This window comes from Meriones unguiculatus, chromosome 21 (genome assembly GCF_030254825.1).
Source record: "Meriones unguiculatus strain TT.TT164.6M chromosome 21, Bangor_MerUng_6.1, whole genome shotgun sequence".
Lineage (NCBI taxonomy): Eukaryota > Metazoa > Chordata > Mammalia > Rodentia > Muridae > Meriones > Meriones unguiculatus.
In genome coordinates this window covers 6,653,348-6,673,287 of record NC_083368.1, presented here as the reverse complement: position 1 = coordinate 6,673,287, position 19,940 = coordinate 6,653,348, and the positions used below count along the sequence as shown (strand labels likewise).

Genomic DNA, 19,940 nt, shown 5'->3' with positions numbered 1-19,940 from the left:
GGAAGAACAGACAGTGCTCTTAACCACTGAGCCATCTCTCCAGCCCCCCTTAGTTTTCTATGACTACATTGTAAAATCTCTTTATAGTTTTATTTTTAAACACTTTCATTCTATCAATTTCAGTGCCTTTGTCCCCTATAAAATCCATATCAGTTTTCTCACTGGTAAAAGTTAGATAACCTTGAAGACCCTCAAATCCCAGTGTGAAGCAAGTGGCTGAAAGTATCAACCTCCAAATAATGAAGCAAGAAATGACAGATTGTTTATATAGGTATGGCCGGTGGCTTGGAGGTGACCCCTTCTATACAGAGAGAAGGGAGGTAGAGAGAGGAGTGGAGAAGGCAGGACTCAAGAAAACTCCCGTGAATAACCAAGAATTATGCCTGCGTTTAGCTGCACTCTCATTTCTTACGCCATATTAAAAAAAAATGATGGTGATTCAGCAGTAGATCGAAAAAGATACTGAGACTCTCAGCCAAAAATTGGGCAGAGCACAGAGAGTCTTGTGGAAGAGTGTGGGGAAAGACAGAAGGACAAGGAGAGGAGAGGAGCTCCACAAGAAGATCAACAGAGCCAACTAACCAGGGCCCAGAGAGGCCTGTCGAGACTGAAGCACCGAGCAAGGACCAGGCATGGACTAGACCTCGGGCCCCTACACAGATGAAGCCAGTGGGCAGCTATTGCTTCACGTGGGTGCCCTAGTATAGGGACCAGGGGCTGTTGCTAACATAAACTGTGTTCCCTGGTTTTTTATCACTTTCCTTTGTCAGGCTGTGTTGCCAGGCTACAGGAGAAGAGGACATAGTCAGATCCTGGTGTGACTTGACGTGATGGGGTGGGGGTCGGTAGTGGGGAGGCCACCCCTTTTCTGAGGAGTAGGGGAGGGGAAGAGAGAAAGAGGAAAGGAGGTTGGGAAAAGGAGGATATTCCATGGAGGTCTGGGTCTCTTGTTCCCTAGGGTAGATGGGACATGCCAGGCCTGAGTCTTTGTTCACAGGTGACAGAACACAGGAAGCCTGGGTCCTCTTAGCTCATATAGGCTTTGTTTCTCTAGTATCAGTTTCTCCACAAAATCTGTTTCCAAAGTTCATAGCACAGAAGTAATTTTATGTTAATCTGACTATTCATATCAAGGACTGTGGCAAAGACAGCACCATTCTCTCACTAATAGACTTTTCAAGGGTCTTCAGAGAGGACCTTGCAATAGGATTTCTATCAGAGATACTTTTCTTTCTACTTCCAAGGCACACACCTCACTCCTCTTTATTTCAGTGTCCCTTTGTAACTCTTTTGAGGCCATGCACTCTCAGGCTTACACAGTCAGTAGCAGCTTCCTGTGTCCCCCCTCCCTTGGCACAATGCACTTAGATTCTTCTGATTCATTTTATCTTTTCTTCATTTGTTATCCTTAATTTGACCCTGCAGATAAAGCAACTTCTCACACTCTAGAATACTATGTGAGGCTTTTTAATGAAAAGTCCCAGGTAAATAATGATATTTGTTGTATATGGATTGAACAGATTTACAAAGACAAGCCTAGCCTCTGGAACACAGAGGAAGCATCCTGTTTCCTGTTAACATTTTAAACCAATGTTCTTATTCAGCATTTAATATAATATGAAATAATTGTCTATAACTCTCTTTATACATGGCTTAATGTGTTGCTAGAAATACATGAGTTCATTTGATCAACCATGCTTGCAGCAGCTTTATTTCTAATAGCCAGAATCTGGAAACAACCCAGATGTTCCTCAACTGAGGAATAGATACAGAAATTGTGGCACAATTCCATTTACACAATGGAATAATACTTAGCAATTAAAAAAAAGGAAATCATGAAATTTGCAGGCAAATGGTGGGAACTATAAAAAGTTCAGAGTAAAAGTATCCCAGAAGCAGAAAGATACACATGGTATATACTCACTTATATGTGCATATTAGACATATAATAAAGGATAAACATCCGAAATCTTCACACCTAAAGAAGCTAAGCTAGAAGAAGGACCCTGGGTAAGATGATCAATCCTCACTCAGACAGGCAAAAGGAACAGACATAGGAAGAGGGGGGAAAACAGGGAACAGGATGGAAGCCAACCACAGACGGCCTCTGAAAGACTCTACCCAGCAAGGTATCAAAACAGATGCCTTTTATACTCATAGCCAGACTTTGGGCAGAGTGCATGGAATCTTATGAAAGAAGGGGGAGACAGTAAGACCTGGAGAGGACAGGAGCTCCACAAGGAGAGCAACAGAACCAAAAAACAGGGCACAGGGGTCTTTTCTGAGACTGATATTCCAACCAAGGACTATTCATGGAGATAACCTAGAACCTCTGCTCACATGGCAGCTCATTCTCCAAGTGGGTTCCCTAGTAATGGTAACAGGGACTGTCTCTGACATGAACTCTGACATGATCACCTCCCCCTGAGTGGAGAGCAGCCTTGCCAGGCCACAGAGGAGGACAATGCAGCCACTCCTGATGAGACCTGATAAGCTAAGGTCAAAGGGAAGGGGAGGAGGGCCTCCCCTATCAGTGGTCTTGGAGAGGGGCATGGGAGGAGATGAGGGAGGGAAGGTGGCATTGGGAGGGGATGAGGGAAGGGGCTACAGTTGGGATATGTAATTTATTAAAAAATTAAGTAAACTTAAAAAATACCTGAGTTGAGTGATTATTAATAAATGAAGCGTTTGGTGACAGACTTTCTTTTTTTCCTGTTACGTGCCAGGACATGCATACACCATCAGATATTCTGACTAAAAAAAAAAAAAAAAAAAAGACAGCAGCAGTGTAGTCTAGCCAGGAAGCTTAACACAGTACCGGTTGTTAGAAACCAATAAGAACACTGAATTAACAGCTATTCAACTGTGGTAATATATGTAATATATCCATCAGCCTGGAAAATAACACAACAACACAACCCCTCTGTCAAACATGGCTAATCAACAACTACAGCAAAAGCCAGGCATAAGCATTTCTGTCCCAAACGAGACAGCAAAAATTCTTCTCATATATTTAAAGGATCTTTCTACACTAACTACAAGGACAATCTCCAAAATGAAATCTAAAAAAGCCAGTAGAAGTTTCAAAATTCATGAAAATATATACCAAGAAATTCTCTTAATGTCTTCAAGTATAACACTCATTTTGCTATTATTTTTCTAGCCTATAAGAAGTAATTTCACCTTTAAAGTAAATTGCATTAAGAAAATAAGTTAAAATAGATGAAAAACACAGGATAATCCTAAATCTTTATATGTATACATATGTGTATACATATATATATATACAGAAGCACAAATATATGTATGTGTGCATCTGTGTATGTACATGCATATATAACTGTGTATTTATACATATGTACATATATATATACGTATATGTACATACTTATATACTAGATTCGGCCAAAGATATGAGTGAATCCACAATTTGATCAGTTTTAAGTAGTGCAATGAAAACCATTAAATAATACCTAGATTGATGAAGAACTTTTTTTATTTCTATAATTTTTTTTATTTTTAAAATGTATTCATTTTTATATCCCAATTGTAGTACCCTCTCTCATCTCCTCCTGGTACCACCATCCCTCCCTCTTTCCCCTATCCCCTTCGCCTCGTCCACTGAAAGGGGAGTCCTCCTCCCCTGCCATCTGACTCTAGCTTCAGGACTGCCTGGATCCTCCTCCTCTGTGGCCTTACAAGTTCACCAGGGAAAAGTGATCAAAGATCAAGCAACTGAGTTCATGACACCTTACTCAGGGATTCACATGGAGACTGAGCTGTCTTTTGGCTACATCTGAGCAGGAGGTCTAGGTCCTCTCTGTGCACGGCCCTTGGTTCATGAATCAGTCTCTGCAGGACCCTCTGGACCCAAAGTTTTTGGTTTTGTTGGACTTCTTGTTGAAGTTCCTGTCTTCTCTGGGTCCTTTTATTCCCCCTTTCTATCATAAGACTCCCCAAGCTCTGCCCAAAGTTTGGCTGTGAGTCTCTGCATCTGCTTCAATACTATTAAACTATTTTAAAAAAAGGAAATCATGAAATTTGCAAGCAAATGGATAGAACTAGAAAAGGTCATCCTGAGTAAAGTAATCCAGAACCAGAAAGACATCGTGCTATATGCTCACTTATAAGTGGATATCAGCCGTATAATATGGGACAGCCATACTAAAATCTACAGACTTAAAGAAGCTAAACAACAAGGAGGACCCTAGGGAGGATGGTTAAATCTCATTCAGAATGGCAAAAAGGATAGACATCAGAAGTGATGAAAGAAAGGGAACAAGATGGGAGCCTACCATAGAGGTCCCCTGATAAAGTCCTTGTAATTTCACATTTAAAAAAGTGATCAAAATCTTAAAACTTCAACTCTAATAATCTATTCTGTAAAAATTTAAAATATATACAAATGAAAGTAGTAAATCTCCTTACTCAAAATTTTATGCTAAAAGACAAATTCTGTGATCATCGTGAGTAAAATTAATATATTACCTAAAATGAAAATTTATATTTAAAGTCAATCATATTTATAAAAATAATATTCTATAAAACATAGCAAAGAAGTAAGATATTTCTCTAAGATATTACATTAATGAAATCCCAAATTCTCTCACTAATATTTAAGACTGTCCCTGATGAATTTAGCTATTCATTATCAAATATTTTAATTGAAATATTATTTGCAGTAGTTCTCAATCTTCAAAATATGTATAGGCCGTGCATGTGTTATCAGAAGGCCTTTATCGACATGATTGATGCAACCAGAAATATCTCAATTTGTTGATATGGTCTCTGAGTGTACATTGTTCCTTCTCAACTCTACTCATTTTCTATACAGTTTCAAAAGCACAAGTGACTGCTGTTTAAAAAAAGAAAAATCCCAACTGTTACATTATACCAATAAAAACTCTGGAGCCAGATGCTGGGGTGAAATCCTGCTAGCTCAGTGAGTCAGAGAAAATAACCAGCTAACCTTCCTTCTCAGCTTAGGTCTAGATGGAAATACCCCACCAGCTTAGCTGAGAGCCCAGGAGCAAAAGGCCAAAACAAACAAACAAACATACATACATACATACAAACAAACAAGCAAACAAACAAAAAACATCCCAAGGCCAAAGACTTGCTCCTCAGGGTGCTGAGGAGCTGAAGCCTAAGCTAAAGCCAGGGCTTGAGCTAATTCCTTTCTTCTCCACACTTAAATACCCCTCAATTCAAAGTCCCTCCTACTCTTTAATTCCCATCAGCTGATTTCTTGCTCTGCCTCTTGACCTAGGGTTAAATTTACTAAATTCTGTGTACTAGAGGCCCTTGAATTAAAGGTGTGTGCTATGGCTGGGTGAACCACACCATAATCACTGGTTTACAATAAACAGAAAGTTCTTGGATTAAAGGGTGTGATAGGGCTTAACCACACCAAAGAAACAGGGCCTTACAGTTCCCAATTTGGGGGTTCACAATGGGATCAAATATCCTGCAACAGGTGACACCTCAGAAATTGTTGGTTTTCAAGAATACTGATAAAATTGCTTCATGGAAGAGTTTATTTAAAATATCTTTGATTTGTTTATAATGGTCTGTTATTAACATATTTCATTCTGTGTTCATATGTTCATATTTTGTGGTTTTTTTCTTATGTAGCATGTGTAGCAAAAGCCATGTCTTGAATGCTAAGTTGGCTTGGCCTTTTACCGTCAGACATTAACCCTTCTGACACATGATAACAATTGATCTATAACGAGCAACTGGTGTTTGATATTGACAGCCTCAAAAAAAGCAGTGGGAAAAACATAGAACTAAGAATGTTTCTATAAAATTCTTTTCTCTTTCCTAAATTAAGAAGCTATAGCAAAATTATGAATGGATGCAATATATATGTGTGTGTTTACAAAATTCTAATATAAAATGTATGAAATATTTATGAAGAAAATCTTATAAAATAGTAAGTCAGACACACATGAAAATATTGAATTATTTACAAATAAAAATTGAACTTGATAGGTGAATCTTCCTGGCTTCTAAAGAAATGTAGATGAGTCATATGTGTCATTGTTAATGTGTAATTCATCGTGCTAAAAATGTTTTACTAACTTTATATCTATTTATATTATTTCTTCCCCCAGATTTTCATATAGAAAGCACTCTACAGTTTTTGCATATGGAGTTAATTATTTCATTAAGTTTCTGTACATTTAGTCATTCATTTGCTGATTCTAAGGGTTGTGTTATATTATAACAGACAAGAAAATGCTAAGTCCATCAACATGAACATGGTAATGTCACGGGTTAACAGGTTCCCAATCTGTAAACGCCACTTGCACATGGGATTCTTTAGGAATTACTACCCAGGAAGTATTCTGTCTTGGCCTAAGGTAAGGGCTCACCTATCTTCACTACCTGGAGACAAGTTAAGAACAATGAGGACTTTAACAGAAAAACTGTGTTCCTGACTCCTTCTACATTTTACATTTACATATTTAGGAAACCAAGTACCTAAAAAAGAGAACATAACGAGCCACAGAGAAACAAGTTCAAAAGAGACAGCTAGAAACTGAAGTTCTCATCAGCTTTCATGATGGGTTCTAAAACCTGACTATGCTCCACAAAAGTCTTGGGTTTTTTTTTGTTTGTTTGTTTGTTGCTTATTTGTTTGTTTATGTTGTCACTGAGCCAGGTAGAATGAAGATTCCCAAATGCTTTATCCCAAATCAAGTCCAAATGCACAAGGGTTTTTCTTGGTTTTGTATTAAGAATGTGTAACATTTCCTAACGATGGGACACCTCCAGGTCCCAAGCAAACAGATAGTTTCACCTTCCTGGAATTCAGATAACCAAAAGTTCAATGCTCTGAAGTAGCTGGATGCTAAGCTAACCTGTACATACACTATCATGTATATTGCAAAACAGCTCGATGCAGATTATGTTTTTGTAATTGTTTTTGAAACATCTCTGACTTGTAGATGCATGTGGAGATTACACCCTAAGAACTGATATTCACATATACATTTGCAATTGTTATGCTGGGGAGGGGGGAGTGTCTTGAAAGAGATATACAATGGATTACTTGTGGCAAGCTGCCTTAAAATTATAAAACTATTGTCTCTCAAAAATAAAGATCAACAGCATGAACCTAACGTATGAAACTTGGCTAGAAACATTGCTGTAGTAATATCACTATCTGTAGAATATTTAAACATCTATAAGAAAACATTACAATGAATATTAGCGAAAAATTCCCAGGAAAAATATAGCTCTTAGTACTGTTAAACATAAAATTACATTTTGAAAACAATTTATGCTAGAAACTGTTTTATTCTGGGAGACAGACATGTAGTGAAATATCAAAAATATTGTTGTGGTATGCATGGAAACAAGAGTAACATCTACTTTTATGTTATCTGATACATAAAACATAAACATAAGCAAGCATATGATATCATTATAGCGGAATCTTCACAAAACTCAAAGTTGCATGCATCCAGTTTCCTTTGAGCACAGCAGTGATACTTTACTCACCATTTCTAAGTGTAAGAAAAGGTTCTCCCAACAAATAGCAATGAGCAAAAAAAAATTTCTTTACTTTTTAGCTTAGGGAATTTGAAGCCACAAACTTCAGAGTGATGTTTTTGAAAAGAGTGATTTTTAGATCAGCTTTACAAAATTATATAGGGTTTCTGAAGGAATATTTGGTTACAACACATTTTACAAGCCTATCAGCAAGTATTTTACATTAAGAAAAAAATACTAAGTTTTAATTAAATTTCTTGCATTGCCTACACTAAAGCCCCAGAGCTGAAACATTATTGTAAAATGCCTGCAAAGTTGGAGGTTTCTTCCCCCACATGCTTGAATGTAGAAATAATGTTTGGCCTTAGGTTATTGCAAACACAATAACTTTATTAAATTTCTAATAAATAAATTAACATTTTCCTTAAAACAAATTATCCTAGTATTCTTATACATATTTCTATGTGCCGAGAAATTCACTGACTCAGAAAAGCATGTTAGAGGTATTGGTTTAACAAACTTAACAAAAGTTTGGTATGCCACTTGGTGCCTGCAATTCCTCTTTTTAAAGTTTCACAGGAGACTATTTCAGAAGGGGTGATGAATAGAGCACAGCCCAATACTATTCAGTCAGCATAGGGTACCACAGCAGTGGCAAAGAAACTGTAAGTCTGAAGACCAACAAAAGAGATAAAAACGATTCATACAGCTACTTACATCACATCCTAGAAGTTCAGTCTGTGTGGATTTATCTACGCGTGAAGCAAAAGCCTTCTGTAAATGCTGCACTTTTTCCTGCAAAGTGGAAAAAAAAATCACAATGATGGTGAGCCACATGATTCTATGCTAGTAATTCCTGCTTACTAAAATTTAATTACTCTCTAATTCATGAACTGCTGAGCGAGTATTTGCGTACACTCAACTGTGATGGGTGTTTTTTTTAATTGGTGTAAATATTTATAGTCTAGTTTCCAAGCTGCAACCACCCCACTGTGCTCTCTTTTCTTCCAGCCTAAGAGTGACTGTGGTGTTTAGGGATGAGGGATGTCTCTCTCCCTCATGGTCTCAGGAATTTGAACACAGTTGCCGAAGTGTGTCTTATTGCTCTGCAAGACTGCCACATTTGTGGGTTGGGATGGAGAAGCTACCGACACCTCAGCTATGAAGAGAAAGAAGGATTCTGAAGCCAGTTTAGAGTACAAATGAGTGTGACACAGAGCTTTTTTGTGGCATTAACATTCATAAATAACCGAAGTTAAGGAGATGACTAGAAGGAAGGGCCTTAAGAGATACAAGTTCAAATTTCATAACAAGAATCAGGAAATAAAGCTCAGTGAAGAATGAAGCTAGTTCAATCCAGAAAGTCCAGAAGTGCCAAAGAATGGTATCAAAGTGGCAAGGCCAGGCCAGAAAGGAGAGAACGCTGCACAGACGATTTCCACGTAACTTCCTTCTCAAATTACTATTCTGTAATTAAAAGCCAGAAACATTTGAGAGAAATCCCAACACAGTGATGTCAACTTGTCTGTGGCCTCATACTGTGCATGAAAATAAGTCAGAGCAAAGTACTACAGAGGAGAGGGGCACTGGAGGATAATGAAAGGCGAAGCTGTTAATGCTTTGTGTTGGCTTCCTAATCCCCTCAGGATGAGCAGACACAATTTCTCTAGCCCCTCTGGGGGATAGTGTAAGGTTAAATTGATTCAGTTTCTCACAGACAACTTTTACTAATAAATCTGTAAATATGATTATATAATTGACTTCAGTTTTCTTTCTTTCCAAGCAGCTAATAATTTGATTTTCCTTAATTAAAACACATAGGCTTTTTTCTTATTTAAAATTAGTAATAGATATGTGTGCATAAATTATAGGAACCCGGCAGATTTTTAAGAGTCAAAATGAGATTAAAAGATGTTTTATGATGTATTTTTGTCGATGTTTTGGTTACTAAATATATGTCAATTTTGGGTGGTGTGGTCACCTCCAATTTAGTACAAGCATTTTTTTTTCCCTATCCAAACCTCTGAGTGATTAAGGTGTAGATTACAGGTAATATGACAATGTTTATATGGTAAAAGGTAATAAATAAATGCCTATCAGGCAAAGAAATACAGCTTTTGAACTTCTGGAGTCATTTAAGCACATTTACATTTTCTTTCCTACTGTAATCTTTACCTTGGTAATTATCACTACTTACAGCAGGTACAAAGAAGGCAATATAGGCTAACTGTCGGACACTGCAGCAAGTGATAGGGGAATTTGTGTATGAAATGCTCATTTTAAAGATATTACTGTCACTTAAATACATGACATAGACAGTGAGCTAGAGTTCACACAAGACAGTATGTAGGAAGGAAAACTCAAGCCGTTCTTTGTCTTTAAACTCAGTGTTCTTGTATATAAAGGTATTCCAACTCTGAGAGGATATAAGGAAATATTTTATCTCTATGTCACATATGCAAGAAAATGTACTACGTATGTAATTTGTGTCGTCACTCTACAGCCAATAATTGCAGGGTGGTAACAAACTATTCTTGTGGTCCCTTTGTTTATACTCTTTTTTCAGACTTTACTTTTCTGTGGAAGAAATTTCAGATTGCTTTAGATTTAGCAATGAAGCTCCTGTAAAAGTTACAGTTCCACAGAATACCTACTACTATATACGTTCAATAATGCATTTTATGGTAGGAGTCAGAACTGAGGAATAAAGTTAATACTGAGTTACAGCACAAATTTGAGAAAGAACAATGTGGAAAAGCCAACATGTAAAAGTCAAATTTTGAGAAGGTACGAAATTCCTTTAATAACTATCATAATAGTTAATCACAGTAGAACACTCTAAAAATATTCTATTTATTCTAAGAGTTATATTCAGGATATGGACATGTGTATGGGGGGGAGGAACATTTAATAGACTTCCCACATCCTATCCATATAAAAAAAATGTTAATTTCAATATCCAGCATCATCCCTGTACTCCCGGTCCTATGGCTAAATTCCCAGCCCTCCCATGGTAATCTTCAGTCATCCATAACTCCAATACCAGGAATCCAAGACCCTCTTCTGACTGCTTGCAGGCATGAGGATTGCATGGGGTACACAGACATACATATAGGCAAAACACTCAGATACACAGAATGAATAAATCCAAAAAATTAAAAAAACAACTGTTTTAAAAAATTGTAGTCTTTCTAAAATTGCTATATACCAAGAACAAACACACTAAAAAAGAGATCATGGAACACAGCAAGGGAAAAACTTGAGGAATCAAACTAACCAAGGTAACACTGGAAATTCTAGAATGAAACTTGTAAAGCCCAGAAGACAGAGAGTGGGGAATACACCAGAAGATAGAAAGACTTCCTACACTTATGGATTAGTAGGACTCATAGTGTAAAAAATGAACATCATACCAAAGGAGCAGTTTACAGTTTCAGTGTAAATCAAAGTCCCCGCAGTATTTTTCACGGAGGCAATAAAAATAAGATTCCTAAAATTTATATCTCTCTCTTACACACACTCATGCAAGCAGAAACATAGTCCAGATATCCAAAGTAATCCTAAGCAAAGATAATAATGCTGGAGAGATTACTATACCAGATTTCAAGCTGGAGTTGAAAGCTATAGTAATAAAAAAATGCACGGCACTAGCACAAAGACAGACAAGTATATCAATGGAACAAAGCAGAAGACGAAACAAGAGTAGACTTAATTACAGCCATCTGATATGTAGCAAAAATGCCAGAAATATACAGTAGAGAAAAGACAGCAATCTTCAAAAAACAGTGCAAGGGAAACTAAATGCCCACATCAACCCATAAGCATGGAGGGTGTCTTTAAAGTTCTCATTTTCTAGTGTCATTCTCAATGAAATCTCCGTCTTTCAAGATTTATAATTTTTATAGGAACCTCCTTAGTTTTATTCCTTGGTTGTCTTTTTTGAGGCTCTGGTGAACAGGGGTATTTCTATGATCTTTGATAATTATATGTTATATAAATATATATTTATAAAAATATATTTTTATATTTTTTATATTTATGTTTTCTATGATCTTTTTCACTGTGTTTTCAATTGGTGTATAGAAATATTATATTTTTAAAATATTGTGGCTTTTAAAATTTGTATTTCTTTATAGAATACATATAATATGTGTGAAATATGTTTATATATAGAAAATGTGTGTATTTTAAATACACTATGCCACTAATGCAGTTAATCTCCAGAGCCAAAGACTAACAAAAATCTGTGGTAGGCAGGAACACTTCCAGTAAGTTTGTTGGTCGGGGGAATCCAACAGACTTCTCAAGCTAAGTATCCATTGTCATTGTCCTTTGTTGTTTCCTAGAGCTTAAGTCGAGACACGACACAGGACACAAGACTTAACGGAAACCAGACTGGAGCTGACGTGGAAGCCTCCTTCCTGAGGATTAGCAATCCCATTACCTGAAAGTACTATGCCAGCTGCCAAGGGTAAACAGTAGTCCTCCCCAGCTGGAAACCCTATGAACTACGGCAATGATCAAGCTGGCAGGATTTCTCCAGCAGTACATTAGCGGCACTTGAATCTTAGGGAAGGTTAACATTTGTCCCACTCAACTTAAGGACTGTTCAGTATGAGGGAGTTTATGCCTGGTACTGCCAACCCTACCACAGATCATTTCACAGAGCCTCAAGGAGAGTCTACTACTGGTATTTTTCTAAAGTGCTATAATTTCTCACTGCATTCTAAATACTTACCTTATACCAAAGATAAGTACTAGCTCATAACCCTCATCAAAAAAAAAAAAAATCTTTATGATGCAATAGTTGGAGACCATTAAAGAAATTCACAACTGGTCAAAATATAGAAGGCAACTGACTCAGGAGTATCTAATCTCATTTGGTATTAGCACAGCACAATTCTTACACTCTAGGTTCAGAGAACATCACAGAAGAGAGGGAAGTTTGTAACAGCAAGAGGACCATCTGCAGGAAGGTAGTGTTCTCTTTATATCAGAGGAAACTGCATCCACGAAATTGAAACAATATGGTGGCCTACATAACACCTGCTCAATGGTGCCAGCAGCTGACATGTGGCTAGGGTAATCGCCCTTCATTCCTAAATGAAGGGCTACCAGCAATTAGTGTCTTCTGAGAGAGGAAAAAAATCAGTCTTCAATGGGATAACTCCAATCCTAAGTAGCCAGTCTAAATATATTATACATATGAAAAACAGTAAATGGACTCAACTGGTTTTATTCTTGTGTGTATGTGTGTGTGTGTGTGTGTGTAAAACACATAATTAAAGTAGATGTCATGATTGGAGGAGTAAAAAGAGGGGTTGTTGGAGGCAAGAGATGAAAGGAAACAAAGTAGTCATGTATGACATTCTCAAAAAATAAACTTAAAAGAAAATAAAATTAAAGGAAACAAGTCAGATTTTACTTTTATATTTTTTTATGTTTAAACTTCTGACACTGGTTGTCTATTCAGTGCCTGGGGCAGGGGTAAATGCACCACTGAAGTGTATTTTTTGTCATTTGCTTATATACTAATTACAGCACGTGCCACTGAAGTAGCATTGCTAAAAGGCAAGTGTCACGATTCTCTTGCATATGTCTATCCAATGCCTGAGGGGAAAATGAAACCATTGATGTGTATTTTTTCATTTTTTTATTTGCTAACAACACATACCACTAAAATACCATTGCAAAGACGCAAGTGTCAATAGTTAGAATAGTGCTAGAAAGAACCATGTAAAACACGGTAAATTTTTTCATTAGTAAAAGTTTTAAAAATTACAGCAGACCTGATTCGACCCGTGATCAAAACCCCAACTCAAAATGTATTAAACACTCTGTACTAGAGAGATGTCTTAGCAGTTGAGAACACCAATTGTTCTTCCAGAGGACCAGGATTTGATTCCCAGCAGTTCACAACTATCTGTAACTCTAGCTTAGTTCCAGAAGACTCCATGCCTTCTCCTGGTCTTTGCAGGCACCAGACACACAGGTGCTACACAGACATACATGCAGGCAAAGCTTATATACAAAATAATTCTAAACACTTCTAAAAACCTAAATGTCAGGACTGAAACTATGGAACTAAGAGAAGTAAACAAAATGCTTCAAGACACCAAAATGGACTGAAGATTTGAATAAGGCCTTTAGAGCACACACAAAAAAAGTTATCATAGATAGGATTCTATCAAACTATGAATTATGATAACCATGATGGGCATTATCAGAGATACATGTGATAGCCACTGCATACTGTGCTGTGTACCTTGAGTTTAAAAAACAAAGAAACTAATTATTCCTCATTTATGGAAGAGTATTTGGAAAAGAATAGGTTTAAATTAGGAAGGTTGATTTTTAAAAATTTTAAAAGAAGTCTGCCTCAAAAAGCATGAGCCTAACATGGACCTCGATGTTATAATGATGAAAATAAAATACTGATAGTAATTCACATGAAAGAAAGATAAAAGCTAACTTTTAAGATGGAAAAATAATGTAACTAATTATAAGAAAAGCCACACAGTGGTGGATAAAGTTTAATCTATCAATGAAGTGGATCAAAAGAATTTGAACATCACCCTGTAATAAATTTTGATGTCAATAAGAATCATTTATATAGCACAAAAGCAAAACTGAAAGAAAAAAAAAATCACTGTGATTGTGTAACAATGCCAAAGCCAGGGAGAACAGGTAGAGTCAAGGTCAAAACGGCACAGCTCACATTGATTATTTTTACTGTCCTTTAATAGGCATGTATCAGTGAAAACATCAGCAGAATTAGAAGAAAACAGTGGCCAAGGATATAAACTTCCTCAATAGAACTTATACTTTCTGGGAACTACCAAGGAGAAAGGACTACTTTTTAGTGAAATCCAGTCATAAAATGGCAACTTCTGGGATACTCAAAGCTGGTCATGATGTTTTTCAGAGTCCAGGAGAAGTACTTGAGGGCTGATCTGCATGATCTGATGACCTAGTGGAATTGATGATCTTAGGTGAGCATCGCTTAATGAAGTAGAACAGGAAGAACAGGGCCTGGCAAACATTGCCTCAGAGGAAGACTCTTGTCAACAATTGTGGGTCAGGCTTCATCAGTGGAGGCTAGAAGCTCCTGAACTATGAGATATTTATGTCTTTCAAGTATGACTGCCTGCCTAGTATACAGTAGTTACCATGACTCTCAACTATGACCAATGGGACATCTATGTCTTCTATTTTCTCTTTCCCCAGGCTACTTAAATTACTTTGCTATCCATTCACTGGGGAAAGAAATTAGAAATTTTTTTCTGTGCCCTTGCTTGTTTCACTTTTGTTTGCTTGTTTGTTTGTGTTTGCAGACACTAGTGCACACTTTCGCTTCTGTGATGTAGAACAGAGAACACTTCTCAGTACCTTTACTATACTTTTATTTTTTGAATGAAAAACTCTTATTGGAAAAATGTAAAGAGAATAAGAACCCTTTCACAGTCATCAACAATGAACTCTGGAATTTAGTAAGTATTAGTAATAGCTGTGTCATTCAATGGCCTCATAAATCTGTGCCACTCTTTGACTTAGGAAGAAGTATATTTAACACTCCCATGTCTCTGCCTATGTGAAGGGGATTCTGTGAGGCTAAAGAAAGTGGCACAAAGGCCAAGTAAAATTTTCCTCCTTGACTATATACTAAATATCCATAATACTGGGGCCATTGCCAGTTTAGCATCTGTCTGAATGAGTCCTGAAGAGTCAACTAAGATGGGGTAGTTGACTGGGTACTAGAAGATACAGAGCTTATATACTGGTTATGTTGCTCACACACATACTCAGACTTTAAAGGGGAGAAACCAGTGTATACTAGGATATACTATAATCCTCTCTATGCCTAAGGTTGGCCCTCTGTGTATTGTTAGCTTCCTGCACAGAATGTAGGAATGTCTATATGTAATGTATAGTGTGAGGTAACCCAGACTCACAAAGACAAACATGATATGTACTCACTTATAAGAGGATATTAGCTATAAAGTAAATGGTGTCATGCTACAATCCACGGATCCATAGAAGCTAAGAAGGAAGGAGAGTTTGGGGGTGGAGGAGGAAGGGGAAATAGAATAGATATCAAAAGTGGAAGGGAAGAGGAATTGGGGTGAGAACAGGAACAGGAGAGAGCAGGTGGTGAGAGAATGTAGGGAGAGAGAGTACTGGGAGAGGCAATTGGAACTGGGGACATCTTGAAGATGATCTAGAAATCTAGTGCAATGGAAACTCCCAGATATATTCAAAGGTGACCCTAACTTAAACTCCTAGCAATGGGGGTTACAGAGTCTGAACTGGCTATTTCCTGTAACTAGGCAAGACTTCCAGTGGAGGAATACAGACACCAACTGTGCCTCAAAACCTTTGACCTACAATTTGCCCTGCTTACAAGATATACTGGAATAAAAATGGCACAGAAACTGAAAAAGTGGCCAACCAATGATTGGTCCAGGTTGGCACCCATGCCACAGTACTGCCTAGAGGATCTGTACCCCAAGGCTGGATAGCCCAGAGACCTAGGACAGAGACAACGATGACTGTCAAAAATAGTCAATGATTCCAAATAATATTCTGCTATACTCATATCATAGATTGGTGTCTAGCCCAATTGTAATCAGAAAGGCTTCATCCTACAATCAGAAACCTATCTTCCAGTCACCCATTCCTTCTTGGTTGACTCAGTCAGGACTGATACAGACAGATGCTAAACTGCCAATGGCCCCATTGTGTTGGGAAATGATTCCTAATGATATTCTTCTAAGCTCATATCATAGATTGGTGCCTAGGTCAATTGCAATTGGAGAGGCTTTATCCAACAGCTGATATAAACAGAAAACTGTGAACAGACTGTCACTGGCTGCAGAGACCCACAGTCAAACATTAGGCAGAGCTAATGATCCTGCAGAAGAGGGAGAGGAGCCAGAGGGGTTAAGAGCACCACAGAAAAACCCACAGAAAAATCTTGGCTCATAGAGATTGAACTAATAGCCAGAGAGCCTGTATGGGTCTGAAATAGGCCCTCTGCATCTGTTACAGTAGCGTAGCTTGGTCTTCTTGTGGGACTACTAATAGTGGGAGCAGGGACTGTCTCTCATGCTTTTACCTGCTTTGGGGACCCTTTTCCTCCTACTTGTTGCCTTGTCCAGTCTTAACTCTAGAGGCGGTGTCTAGTTTTACCACAACTTGATATCCCATGTTTGGTTGATGGGATATTACAAAAAATCCAAGGGATGCCTGGATATTTCTGAAGAGATCTCAAGGAGGAGTGATGGTAGGGGGTGGCGGGGGGAACTGGGAGGAGAGAAGAGGAGGGTAAACTTCAATAAGATGAAATATATGAGAAAAAAAATTGATCACTTTCCCCTAGCAGGGCCACATTTCTAGACCACAGGGGAAGAGGATGTGATGCATTGACTTGATGTCATGTGGTGGTCTGGGCTGGGGTGGGCTCCTCATTTCTGAGGAGTAGGGGAAGAAGGAGAGGGAGAGAGGTAGGAGGGACTGGGAGGAGAGGAGGGAGGAGCCTAGAATTGGGCTGTAAAGTGAGTAAGTAAATTTAATAATAAATTAAATTTTTAAAATTTAAGAAAAATAAACAAATTTCAATTTTGAACATACTTTTTCAAGTCATGAGAAAAAGTATAGTGTCCAACATAGGATAGAGCATCATTGAGTCACTAGTTTTTAAAAGGCATGATTTATGACCCCCAAATTAGAATTTCATTCTGAGTGCACACACATGATGCTAGACTAAGATGTTTCAGTTTTTGCTTGTCTCACCAGTGTGGGGATTTAACAGGTTCAGAAAGAAGCAGGAATAAAAGTTGCAATTTTGTTTTATGCTTTTAAGAAATGGGCTAGAATTATAAAGGCAAACAGAGGAATCGTCAGATCAATAAATATCTGAAGAAATTTGTTTCTATTAGATCTCATGACACCTGAATTAAGCAACTTTCCAGAGCCCATGACAATGAGACCGGTTTGCAGTTAAATTTTACCAGATGTACAACTAAACTGTATAGCACATTTTAAAAATGTGAAAGGCGTTCTAGATGAGATTTTTCAAGCTGAAAACATGTCCATCTTATGTGAAAGGCGTTCTAGATGAGATTTTTCAAGCTGAAAACATCCATCTTTAAAAAGTTAGTTCACTTCATTTAAGCAGTAGCTTGATCTATAAATCAGGAGTGAGTACGGTTAGAGACTGAAACTAGTAGAAGCACTTGTAACACAGATGAATATATACAATGTTCTAAATGAGAAGCATAAGATTTTGTTTTATCGGATAAGATGGATCAAACCTGTGCTTTCTCCTCGTTCTAACATCATTGTTGTAGATCCAAAGTTGTTGAATCTTCCTCAACACCTTGCACATTTGTTGCACATCTGTCTCATTGGTATTGCTAGCATCCGTATCCACTCCCTACATGTGAGCAATGGCTGGCACATACAGTCTTAGCATTCTTCGGTTAAACTCTCCTAGGGACCAGTTGGCTCTCCAGGACCAACTGGTCAGTCCTGAAAATATCATTCAGTCTCAGAAGTACAAGTAACATTATACAGACTGAGCAGGTTGCATTTATATATTTAGAATTATACACACACAATAGTTAATTAAAGCAGAAGACATGAATATAAAAGAAATCAAGGTGGGGTATATGGCAAGGTTCATATGGGTAAAATGAAAAGGAAGGAAAAGGAAGGGTAAAGTGATACAATTTTGTCATTATCTCAAAAAAATAATTAAATGAATAAAAGAAAAAGCAAAATTAGATACACAACCAACCAAATAAATATTTAGCTGGTTAAAATAAATCTCACAATTTAAGATTCCAATGAATGACACTGGCCAGCTCTTGGAAAATGGCTAACTCATACTGGAATTTCTGTTAAGTTACAATGTACACAGGGTTTTAAAGAAACCATATAAAAATAGCACCAATGAAATTCCCCATGGAAAATTTTATGGCTTAAAATCATGTTACTCTAAAAATCATTATGCTATATGAATACATTTCAAATATTACTAAAATTGCCTCTTACATCTTATTTTACTCCTCTATTGCAAAATCTGATCTAGAAAGTAACAATCAAGACTCTTCGTATTGTATTCTCTGCCTCACAAGCTCTCTCTGTGATACTGACTTCACACATGTCTTCTATAAGCACACTGGACACTTATCATATTAACACTCCACTTGCTAGATTGGACCACATCATTCCCATCTGAAGAACTCCACTGTCTCAGGAAAATCCAGCTTCAAAGATAGAATTCAATATATAGGTACCTCTACTTCTTAATCTTCTTTTCCATTGTTTCTTGCTTCAATTGTTAACATTCTCTTTGTTCTTTTATTTTTCAAGAATTTTCCTTTAATTACTTATGTAAGAATTTACAAAGTATATTATAAATTAAAGTGATATTAATTTGGGATCTATAGTTATAATTTTGGGATCTCCATCCATATAAAGAAGATTAATGATTTGATTATAGCAATTTCTATGGAAAGCACATCAAAAGAAATGTTCTTTTTTTATTTTATTTTTTCTTTCCAATTCTTTTATTCTTTTTTATTTTTAATTATACTTTATTTACTTTGTATCCCCCCTCTAGTTCCCTCCCTCTTCCCCTCCCAACCCCTTCCTTCCTTCTGCTTCTCCACACATTCCCCTCCCCAAGTCAACTGGTAGGAGAAGGTTTCTTTTTCTTCCTCTTAGTTCTTTTGTCTTATAATCAGCCTGACTTTTGCCCTAGTGTGTTAATCCCTTAGACAAAGAGTCCTGAATTTTTTTTTTTTTTTTTGAGCTGTACACTCTCCAAACTGCCTCACAAAGACTGGGCACATTTTCAGTCTTCGGTGTGGCTTTCAATAAAGGAAGAAGCAGGAAATGAGCGAAGACAGATTAGGTATGAGTGGCTCTGGGGATCAACTGGTGAATTTGACATCTACAGGGACATTTTCTATCTGGCCATTAATGCTGCTGAAGTTAGAAGCCCTGTAAATTATCTTGCATTTACATGCTTCATAAATTTAAGGAGGGACAGATTAGAAATACAAAATGAGCTCAGTGTTTGGTCCAGTAATATCAGGCTATCTAAATGCCTGGAGACAAAACAAAGAGGGAGGGACAGTAGTAGGACAAAGGGGAACATATTAGAGAGCAGGAATGAGGCACACTTGTCCCTGAGGAATTACTTTTGCAAGTAAAATGTGTTTATCCTGATGTACAGATTACAATTTAGTTTATTAGATGCTCGTGTGCTTTGCTTTCACTCTTGGTTAGATCTTATATTGTGAGAAATTAATGAAGTAATGAAACTGATGATTGCAATTAGAGAAGAATGGGTAATGTAAATGTGTCTTCAGACAACAGGGCCCAGAAGAATTTCTTGATATGTCAAGTGCTAAACGTTGCCTGACTGTCAT

General features: G+C 37.3%; 1 protein-coding gene across 6 annotated transcripts in view; it reads right to left on the bottom strand.

Moving 5' to 3' along the window:
• Ccser1 (coiled-coil serine rich protein 1) overlaps nt 1-19,940 on the bottom strand; it is a 1,241,689-nt gene that overhangs the window by 567,249 nt on the left and 654,500 nt on the right. For all 6 annotated transcript variants that reach the window (XM_060373765.1, XM_060373766.1, XM_060373767.1 and 3 more), the window contains exon 9: nt 8,218-8,295. In XM_060373765.1, the coding sequence (XP_060229748.1) occupies nt 8,218-8,295 (78 nt within the window). The remainder of the gene's footprint in view (nt 1-8,217; nt 8,296-19,940) is intronic.